Here is an 11,466-nt window from a genome sequence, read left to right as displayed (position 1 = left end):
ATTAAAAAAAAGTAATGCAAATATAAATATGTAGGCTATATGTAAAAGCAACAATGACCAACAATATACAATGTCTATAAGTCTAGTGTAAATTGTAGACATAGCCTACAAGTAGGCCTAGTACAAAAAATGATAAATAGCCTATTGAATGGATGTACATGAAGTGGGTGGTTATGTAGGCTACACTATGCATGTAAGTCTACAGTAGCCTATATACAATGTGCAGGATTTATATTTGACAGTGATGATGCGTTCATGTTAAAGCGTAGTGTGTATTTTAAACTGTAAATGTATAATTTATAATTTGTAGGTCAGTGGATGTTTTAGTTTTACAGGGTCATATATGTTTACATATGTCTTATGTTAACTGTTAACCGAGTAACGGTCTGTGGAAAGAAACTGTTCTTGTGTGATTAAAAGGAAATATAAAGGCTCTGCAAAATGCTTTAGCCTCTCCTGTATAATGCAAATTTCTTGAAAGTTGACGTGGAAGAGTTCACATGTCGAACACCATGTTTAAAGTTTTTACTGTGAGCTCTTGAGCTCTCCAAAACACAAACCAAAAATAATTTGAAAATATTGAGGTCAAATCATTTCTCCTTACCAGTAATACGTTTAACATTTTTAATAGTTTAAATAGGCCTACAGTTTATTATATGTTTATATTACTTTCGAAAACGTTTTTAAATGAATGTAAGCTATTTGCAGCTGACCTGTCTGAAAACTTTCCATTCACACAGCAGCTTTTTGAATGCTTCGTTCATTACATATACTGTTAATATTTACAGTCAATGGTTCATCCGCGCTTTGTTGGTTTCCGGGAACGGGTCAGAGTGAGACCTCGTTTCGTCGCGCCCTGTCTTTGATGTCCACGTCCCCGTGGTGTCCGAGTTTTACCGGCTGCGATGTGTTACGCGCCCCTGCTTTAGAAAAAAACAGAGAAGGAAAACTTCATAGAAATGGCGGAGGGTGCTACGACTCTCAAAGGCTTGCGAGCTCAAATGGGTAAGAAAACTCTTGGCAGTCGTGGTTATTTTTTGACCCAGTTGTGTCTTACAATGTAGTAATGACTTTGTAAAGTTTGCTGCCAACTGCCGCCACTAACCGGGTTATTTGAACGTATGTTAACGCGACCAGCTCGCCGGGCTAGTAACGTTAGCTCGCTGTACGGTTATCTGCTGACAATGGATGCGGAAAATCTGCAACTTCCCGCATTAAACGTTGTAAATTGGATTTGATTTTCCCATCCTAGCGGAAAGCTTACGTATATTGATAACTTGCGGTAAAAGCTAAACGATTTGAAGTACTTGTAGTCAACGTTATCAAAAGTTGTAACGTTATATTGTAGCCTGAGAGCCGGTTGACATATCACGACTTTAACGTTACTTGTCTGGCGCCTAGCTCACCTAGCTTTGCTTTAGCTTTGCTTCACCGCATTTTAATCACGTTGTCTAACGAGGTGCTGCTGTGTGAATAATAATTATTTGACTAGCTAGCTAGATAGATACACTCTAAATGCTAGGTAAACGAAGCTAACTGCTTTGTAACTATGATTCGTCAGCAGCTTAGCTAACGATGCTCATCACTTGGGGATTATTGTCAAAAGTGATCATCTGCTTATCAGGAAGAGTTCAGGAAGCGCCTTTCTGTGCATGTCTTTTGTGTAACGTTAGTTGACAGCGATCTGAGTTGATGCCTGCAGTACTAGAAGACCAACAGAAACAACTTCTTATTTTTCTAGCCACGGATCAGCCGGTTCACAGTAGCTACTTTAGCAGTTTTGTAGCTTCCTGCTCTAAACTCCTCGTATCTTAATACAAAAGTGGTCTTTTCGCCTCTATATCCATTGGACAAATATACCTATTTGTTGACATATGGCATTACCCCCCTCCACTCTCTTGGGAGGATAACCATAACAATGTCTGACCTGAATTTGAGATAAAGCTGGAGTGTCAGACACACAGCTCCGATAAGGTCTGCATAGTTTTATAGCTTTTTTTGAAATATCACGATGACGTGATAAAGGAGTCTTGGTTGGACCAGCAGCCCCATGTCACAAACAGCTCTGTAAGCAAAAGGCACGTTGCATTTTTGTAAATAGTACTATGTAGGCCAACTGCTGCAGCAAAGTCTCTATCAATGCTTCTCATCCATGCCTCAGCTGGCCCCTTCCAGACGTACATGGATGTTTACTGTGTCTGCATCTGTGGGCATGAATGCACAGTTTGTTATGACTTGAGCTGCAGTTGGGCTGACCGTTTTTTTTTTTTTTTGTTTTGTTTTAGGGTAAGAGGGAGTTTTCTGCATATCCAGTGTGGGTGTAGGCATGTTTTACCCCTGGCAACAACTGGACTGTATTTAGTTCATAATCTTCCTGTTTCCCTTAACTTTCAGTATCTGGAATTTACATCCAACTCTGTGGTTTTATGAAAGTATCAACAATGTTTAGAGTTTTGTGAAATTTAGGAATCCTGGCATTGTGAGCAATACAAAGATGTCAGTTTGCTCGACCTTCAGTCAGAGCAGAGGACTGACAATAATAAAATAATGTTAGGAATCTAGCTCATGTGCATGGTCATTTCCACAAGAATGTGAGCAAGGATAAAATGTACCCTGCTATTATGAAGGGAGAGCACACTACTGCAAGTCACACTGCAAGGTTATCCTGATCCTGGCTCAGCAATTGCTGCTGCAGAATTAAAAGCATGAGAAGTATTTCTAAACTGGTTGGATTTAACCAAAGGAGGAAATGGACCAGCCTCAGTTTCAGTGTGTAGTTTCCTGGATCTGTCCACTTAGCTTTGCACTTCTAGCACAAATGCCCCACCTCTTGTTTTATTTCAACCTTTTAAGTTGGATGGTGGGACGTGTTACTGTAGAAGCGTGTGCACACACCAGAGATTTGAATAGCAAAACATGTTAATTTGTATAGTCTTGATAACTAGGTTCAATCTATCGTTAGAATAGTTTTGTTCATAAGGCATCAGTTGGTATGTTTACATATCATACTTTTTGTTTTTGTGGATTGTTCTTGTTTTCTCTTATTTCACATTACACGTCTATATGCACATACATGAGTTCCCTGCCAACTTTGGCTGGAAATTTGGGGTTTTGAGAATAAATTCCCATTTAGAAGCAGATCCAGAGTGTCCAATTATTGAAAGTTTATTTTTCTCTTGCAACTACATAACACTGGGAAGCACACAAAGTTTGATGTAATGTGGTACTTGAGCTACAGACATCAAAAAGATAAGTTGTGTGAATTAGGGTTGTAATATGTAACAGCATTTGTCACAAATTGTTGGATGTTTGGTTCGGCGCTCTTGGTTCTAACTTGTTTGGATTTGGTAAGGCCTATAAACCAAATAATTACAGGTGTAATAGACTTATAGAGTCCAGTCTATGTTTTGGCATGTAACTAGAAATTCCAGAATGCTTGTAATTTATTGATAAATGTTGTAGTATTTAAATGTTTGGTATATATTTGTAATCTGCTGTTTTCATGTAGAGAGTTGACCATAGTTTTTCTCAACAGAGATTGTTTAAATAAAACTAACTTAACACTATAAACATTTACTGTAAGTAGGCTACTATGTTTGAGCCCCCAATGCCTTTGCCATAATGAAATGGACAAAAGAGTCAAGCAAGAACTGGATTGATGATGCATTTGTATATGATCAGATGTTTATGCCCATCTCCACAAGAGAAAATGGTCCACCTGGAAGAGGAGACTCCCTAGGAAACTGGGATATGTCATCATTATCCTGCTAGTACTGCAAATAGCCAAGGCTTACCTTTGCATGAATAGGTCCTGAGTAATCCCATAGAAGATCTAGTGTGTTTGTGCATGCATGTGTGTGCATGTGCACGAGCGTGCATCAGAAGTACGATCTGAGGACCTGAAATCTTGAGCCAGTGATGGGAAGCTCTGTGTGCCATAGATGGACAAGAAGGTTAATGATTTTATTGAAGCCATGTACAAGGCAGTTTCACTGATTTTGGACAAGAATTATCAAAATAAAAGGAACTAATTGCTGGTTGGAGTTGATCTAAATGTTAATTAATCTATTATAGTGTTTGATTGGAGTCTAAAGTCCCTACGTTCTTTTTGTACTCAGTGGCTGGCTTATGGTTGTCCACCCTTGCATTAAGCAGCGCAGACACTTCCTGTGCAACAAGCTACTTAATTGTACCATGCAGGGCTCATTAAAAGCTGTAGTTGGAAAGAGGGACAGAAGAGAGTCCTAACCCACTCTTGGTACCCCACTATACCAGCATTGTCTCTGTGACAGAACCTGCAAAAAGTATGTCTAAAGATCTTGCTTGTTATTTAGAACTAGCATTTGATCAGTGTTAGCATTCAACTAGAAGTGTTATGATGTAATGCAGGCAGCCAGTTTCCTGTTAAATGTTATTTTCTGGTCTGCAGAGCCAGGTCATCACCAGCCACCCTGGTGGTCTTTACTGCTGTCACAATAACTCAGCAGCATGCAGGCTGGACCACATCTAATCAATATGTATATGTGCTGCATTCAGAATGTTTTTACCGTGTTGCTTCTACTACCCCAAACTGCTCGATGATGTTGTAATCAGTATCATAATAGCTGTACATGTATATTCAATAAATATGTCACAATATTACCAACCAGATTAATTACAGATCATACATCACATTAAACTACATCATGACTTTTGTGATGAGCAGATGATGAGTGAGTGGAAATGGCGTTGTCCGCCCTCTGCAGACTGGCTCTTTAACAATATCCAACACTAGAAGCAACACATACCTAAACAATTGATTATCTAGCTCTGATAATGCCGTTGATCAGCCTGTTGTATGATTAGTGCCTAGTTGAATTACTAGTGGTTTTGTCCCTTAAAACTTATTGAATTTAGCCGAGTCTGTCGATGGCAATAGCAACTATGTATGTTAATGTGTGCAAATCTCCATAGTGATGGAGTGATGAGAGACAGCTCCTCTGATTGGCTCTTTTAATTTCTATGAGCACACCTGGCTCTTTTGAGGTCCGTTGGGAAAAATTGATCTCTTCCCGCATCTCATTTAAGCACTTGATACACTGGATATTATAGCTAATGATTTAACGCATACACAGTCTTTAGCTTAACATTTGTTACCTACTCAGCTCCTTTGCTTTCCTGTCTGCGTTTACTTCCCTCTAAAGACCAGAGAATGCAGAATGAAGTCCAAAGCCTGTCGTGCCATGTAAGAAGGTCTTTTGTGTTCTCAACTAAATTGTTTACGGTATTTTGTGAAAGTTAATACTGTTTGAGCTGCCCCTTGATAGATTTTATCCTAAATCTACCAATTATGGATTATTCTATTTGCATCATGTCATTTACAAGGGGTTACTGTTGATATACTGTATATTGTACAGCCTGTACAAATCAGTTCTCTCTATTTAGCTATGAATCGTCTCATGTGAGAGTCCACGCCTACCTTGATACAGGCCTAAGCATGGTTGAGAAGCTCTTCATCCTGAGCTGCAGTGTGTATCACTTAGCAACAGTTACCCTGTTACACAGGGTGCTTGGCATTTATTAATGTAATCTTTTTTGGCTTTATATGAAGGTGGAGAGAAACAGGAGAGGTTGGGGGAAAGAGTAAGATATGATCATGGGCTAGGTTCAAAGCCAGGACATATCGGTTACATCATGATCTGCACTACTGATCCCTGAGCCATCAAGATACATTATATCTTTTTTTCTGTTAAATGTTTGTGTTTTTGATTCATTCATTTCCTAGAATTAGATGGCTTTTTTTTCTCTAAATATAGATCAGCTCCTTTAGCCCACAGTGCCCCGGCTGCTTTTCCTGTCTATTCTCTTGAGTAAAGGAGAATGTTTGTGTTGCCAGAAGGTTAATAGCAGTTTCATCAGTGCACGATTCATTTCTTTCATGCACCATAGCATGCTAAATAAATTGTTTGCCTTGAGGTCGGTGTTATTGTATGATTCTGACTACATATACAATCTCATGGCACAGAATTGGTGACTGATTAATTCAAGTAATTAGTTACTCTTTTGTTTCATAAAATATCTTAAAAGTGCAGTCAAATCATAGTCATTTGTCTTTATTTACCCACCGTTTAAGCTTTGTTTATACTTGCATGACACATTGTTGCGCGGCCCTCCGCAGATGACGCAGGAGCTACAAGCATGCACAGAGGCGTTTTGTGCGTAATGGTTGTTCGTTGCAGTATTCTCAAACGCCAGGCGGTGTACAAATTAAATATTCTGTGAATAATCCAGAAGTCAACTTGTGTAGAAAGAGCCGAAGTTAAGTAGGCTGCAGTAGTACAGTAGTAAACACAGATGTACCGCCAAACATCGCATTTGTGTACTACAATTATTAACATTACTGTTGCTTACCTCCAAGTCAAAAAATGATTGTCCACCTCTGGATGTTTAACGAACACTTTCTATGAGACAGTTTTTTAGCTTTGACAAAGCGATCTCTCATGTTTTTCCACACCTCTAGCAAAATGCCCCTTATCTTTTCCCAGTGTGGTGCCTCTCTCAGCACAAATTTAAAGGCCATTTGACTGTCCCTGTGGTCTCTACATGAAGAAGCATACAGATGTTTGTACAGGCAAACGTGGTCGGCCAGTCTTCTCCCAGGCATCCATGTTTAAATGAAAGCGCAGAGCGTGCCTACGCCTAGTTTCAAAAATTAGAGGTGGACAGCCTAGCTACGCGACAACTTTTGGAGCCTTCGTACTGGACGCGGAACACGTGATGGCGTCACTTTTTGCGCAAGCCCACACACCAGGGACACTACAGCGAGCATAAACCTAGCTTAAGCCTAGTCACCAGTGGGGTTGAAGAAAGGAGTCTGAGACCAGTACACTTCCACTTGGCATTAGCTGCAGACTTTGACCCTCATAAGCTTCTTTGACTGGAGAGCATTGATGCTGCTGCAGAATACAGATAGTGCATGATAGGGCTTTGACTCCTAACTTTGCTATTTGAATATAATTTGAATATTTAAAAAAAAAAATTGATATTCGAACGAATATTAGGCAGACCTTAATATTCGAACCTGTTATGGGCATTGTGTTTTTTGTAAATATGTTTGCTTGTAAACGTTTTCAATTCAGATTGCGAGGCTTTTTCACGCATTTCAAAATGTAACTCCCGCTTGGCCGTAGCGTTGCATTTCCCCCGACTCATTTCCTGGTTCTCCTTCTCCATAAACAACGTGAAATCAAGGAGAGGGTTAACTTTTCCTGCTACAGATTTCCCACCGTGGTCAGAAAGCACAGGGGAGACACTTTGTTTCTCTCACTATGACTCTAGAGTCGCTACTCGCTCTGAAGCTACCGGTAATCACCGTCACTCTCTCACTCTAACACACACACACACACACACACACACACACACACACACACACACATACACGGCTCGACGCACACACCAGCGCAAAAGTATAAACATCAGACCACTTACGTAGGCTACGGTGAAATATCCGAACTTCCTGTTGAAAGCATACTGTTTGTGTTTAATCCAGGGTATGACTTTTAATAAAAAAATGTGTTTTTCTTCTGAAAACATCATTGCACGCCTATTGACTGATACACTACCCTCTGGTGGACAGAACATATACGAAGTTTGATACCAATATAAGTCTTACTGAAGGCATTTAATGGTCAAAATTAATTATTAATAAATATTCGAATATTAATAATCAAACGAACTTCGAATATGATTTTTGGGCAAAAGTCAAAGCCCGAGTACATGATTACCGGTTAGCTGCTTTGTCCAGCTCCTGGTTCAGCTACTTTGTCATGTTTCTTATTTTTGCTTGTCTGCACTCATAAATCTTTCTTTGGTTCAATGGCGCAAACAAAGCATTCTGGATAGTGAACAAATGTTATCTCTCAATTTGTCGGTGTGTTACTTCATGTAAGAAAGGCCCTTTGTTCCCTACAGTAGAGTGTATTTCTATACAAACAGGACATGCACGCCATGCTGTACTCTGTGAAACCATGATCAGTGCCTGTGGTGGGCACAGCATGAGTGTTTTCTACGCCTTCATGTAACCATTTCAATTCACTATGGCTGCTTCTTTTAAAGACAAATGTCTATATCTTACCTTGGTGGCAAATAAGGCTGCCATTCCTAAAGCTGGTTTATAAAGAAAAGCCTTCCAGTGATTTAGTTTATTGAGTGTGTTTGGTGTTATATGGGCCTGTCCCCCCTTCCCCTAGATTTTTGCCCCAACCCTTGTTTTTGCGCGTTCTCGTGTAGGGTTAGGCTGTCCCAATACTTTAATACTTTAGGGAGCAAGGGGGAGTGCTATTTTCCCCTTAAAATCAACCTCGGACCTCATCATCATGAGGTCCGATGCAGGCTTAAAATGAAGTGGGAGATGAAATTGCCCAGGATACCTTCCGAACTCAGCGAGCCGGCCAAATATTTCAACCAAGATGGCGGACACCAATGGAAAGGAACAATTTAATTGTAAGTATATATTCGCAAATAAGAATTTTAAAATTTCGAAATATGTTGGAATGTGTTAGTTTGATGCACATCCAAAGGACTGTTGAGTTTTGAACACTAATGTTAGAAAATATCTCATGAAGCTAGCTAACGGGAAAGTTTACGGGAAAGCTAATGGGAAAGTTCTCGTCAATTCTAATGACTGCTGCTCTGTTACAAACTGGATCATGCATGCAACAGTAGGCTATCCCGGTTTCATTCAGAGTACTCAACTAGCATATTATTATGGATACTTGTATCATGATCATAACTGGGATAGTTATGTACATGTAAATGTCTTCTCTCTTGTTAATTTGCAATTCACTAAAAGCTGCAACTGATGTCTTATATTTAAGGGACTGTGGAGCAGACCTTTGGCCTCATCAGGTTCAGGGCTGAAAATGAGGAGAAGTTTACCAAAAAGAAATTTACCTCCAAACTGATATGAGAGTGAGTGACCAGATTGTCCAATTCAATAACTGATAACAATATCAATGTCTGATAATGCTCTATCCCCCAGCTCCAATGCATTTCGTCACAGTTATTGACAGCTATTTACAGCTGTAACTCCATGTGTCTGACTGTCCCGGGACACTCCTCAGGACAATACTAACAGGACAGGACAGTTTTTGCTGCCACAGCAAATCTTCATCATATTTGTATGTTTATAAGAAAGCCGTGAAAGACCTGGGCCTGGAAGGAAAAATTACAGGAGAGAAGGCAAGCAAGAAGTGGGAGAATCTAAAGAAGCGGTACAAGGTAATTCTTTGGATAGAGATCTGTTTCATGTCTTCATCACCTACATATAACTTTAAATCATATTTAAAAAATGTTGCTCGCTCTCTCTCTCTCTCATGTGTGTGTGTGCGTGTGGTTGTTATTGTAGGACCTGAAACAACCGAAGATGGGCTCAGGTACAGCCATCGGCGAAAAAACTGTATCCAACTGGCGATACTGTGAGGCGATGCATGCCGTTTTGGCGGGAAGGCCAGCAATAGATCCTCCGGTGATTGTGGCCTCTTTCAAGCTGGCAGAGGACCCCAGAACATTGTTAATGGTAAGTTGATAGGAGTAGGAACTATCACATTTTCAAAAATATCCTATAACTGGTGCAATACTGATGCACATAAATACAAACAATATCGTTGCTGTATCGAGGTATTTGGTCAAAAATATTGTGATATTTGATTTTCTCCATATCGCCCAGACCTACCCACTACATCAACCACTACTCGTCCCCCGACCACTCCAGCTACTCCAGCCACCGCCACCCCATCATCTCCCAGAAAGAGGAAGAGAGGCAGTACTGTCGTTGTGGATTACCTTAAAGCGGAATCAGTTAAGGAGCAGAAAAGGCACGAGGAAACAGAGGCCAAAACGGAGAGGTTTTTAACCCTCTTTGAAAAACTTGTGGACAAAATGCCCGAAAAATAGTTCTCTTGTGGTTCTTTTGTGTTCAGATGTTAAAATGTTCAATATTGAATGTGCAATATTTTTTTTTTATTCATAAATTCTCAGTTAAGTGTTCAGCACTGTTTTTATTTTAAAAAAAAAAAAATATTTATATTGAAGTGTTCATTCTTTGATCAGTGCAGTTTTTCAATAAACCTCTTCATGGGTTAAAGAAAATGTGAGTGTTAGGTTTTGACTAATCATCATACCAATACACAAATTGCATGGCTAGATCATTATAAAAGAAACCATCACCATGTTGTCAAAATAAAATTAAGTTTAATAGAAATTTAAAAAATGAACCATATGTCCACAATAGAACAGCACAAAAGAACATGTGCATGTAAAAAACACCCTCAGAGTGTTGAACTACTTACAATTTTCATCAGAATTTTCTAATGAGTGGCTTGTGCGTAGATCAAGGCAGCAAGCGTATCCCTTGTGGCATACCCTGGTGTTTCGTGTGCCTCAGGAGCTTCTTGTAGGGGCAGTTCTGGGTCCAGGATGTCCAGTGCCACATCATTGTCTGGTTCCAGGACATCTCCATTGTCAATGCAAACGTTGTGCAGGAAGGCACAGGATGCTGTGACCTGGGGTGCAAATGTAGGACTGACCTCCAGGGCCCTGAAAAGTGTGGACCTCCGAGTCTTCATAATGCCAAAGGCATTGGAACGTGCTCTTCATTGATGGTAGTTAAATTTTCTTTGCTCCCGACCATTCACAGGTTCCCTATATGGAGTGATGAGGCAGATTGGTGTCTCCAAACAAGGATATCCACCATCTCCCAGGATAAAGTATCCATTGGGTGGATACTTTCGGGCCCGATAAAAGTAACTTTTTTTAAGTTGCGTGTGTCGTTTACGGAACCTGGATAGCCTACAAAAACATCCAGCAACTTTCCAGTAGAGTCACAGATGGCTTGCATATTTATTGAGTAAAACCCTTTGTAGTTTAAATAGTCCAGGCGATGATGTGATGGGGGCTTGATTCTTATGTGACAACCAGCAATAGCACCAACAGCATTGTTGAGGAGGGGTGTCCCAGAAAGCTGGGCAAATCCATCAGCCACAGTGTCCAGGTCCGCAGGCTTCGGAAAGGCGATGCCTCTATGGAGATTGTCCCAAATGAACTGTGCCACCTTGTGTATAATCCTGTGAACAGTGGATTTGGGCACACTGAAAACTCGCGACACCACACGATGGGAAAGTCCGTGGGCAAGCCAATAGACGTAGATCAGGACTTCAAAATCATTCCCCCAGCCATGGTCCTGCTCTCTCCGCATCAGGCGCTGCAGAGCACGCATGGCCCGCCTACTTAACCTGAAGTCCTGTTTGGTCTCTAACTCCACATCAAACCACAGACGTAGGATGGGCACGTCCATATTCAACCTGCAGTATGTCGCTGGACGGTCAGTCTGGAAAACAATGAACAACAATCAACATTATTGCGTAAGTCATGGTCCAACAACACCAGTTTGATCAAGTAGCCTAATAAAAACACATTCCACAGTCAATG

General features: G+C 40.4%; 1 protein-coding gene and 1 long non-coding RNA gene across 12 annotated transcripts in view; both read left to right on the top strand.

Moving 5' to 3' along the window:
- The first annotated feature begins 899 nt into the window (after nucleotides 1–899).
- map7d3 (MAP7 domain containing 3) overlaps nucleotides 900–11,466 on the top strand; it is a 33,028-nt gene continuing 22,461 nt past the window's right edge. For all 10 annotated transcript variants that reach the window (XM_078260341.1, XM_078260346.1, XM_078260342.1 and 7 more), the window contains exon 1: nucleotides 900–1,005. In XM_078260341.1, the coding sequence (XP_078116467.1) occupies nucleotides 960–1,005 (46 nt within the window). In that variant the 5' untranslated portion in view covers nucleotides 900–959. The remainder of the gene's footprint in view (nucleotides 1,006–11,466) is intronic.
- On the top strand, nucleotides 7,432–10,120 carry LOC144524230 (uncharacterized). Of its 2 annotated transcripts, XR_013502590.1 has the most exons (4): nucleotides 7,432–8,481; nucleotides 8,856–9,258; nucleotides 9,386–9,556; nucleotides 9,707–10,120. It is a non-coding gene; the product is annotated as an uncharacterized LOC144524230 (long non-coding RNA). The 2 variants fall into 2 exon arrangements; XR_013502589.1 differs by having other exon boundaries at nucleotides 7,432–9,258.

The sequence above is a fragment of the Sander vitreus genome, chromosome 10 (genome assembly GCF_031162955.1).
Source record: "Sander vitreus isolate 19-12246 chromosome 10, sanVit1, whole genome shotgun sequence".
NCBI classification, from domain to species: Eukaryota; Metazoa; Chordata; class Actinopteri; order Perciformes; family Percidae; genus Sander; species Sander vitreus.
This window is presented reverse-complemented; position numbering and strand designations above follow the sequence as displayed.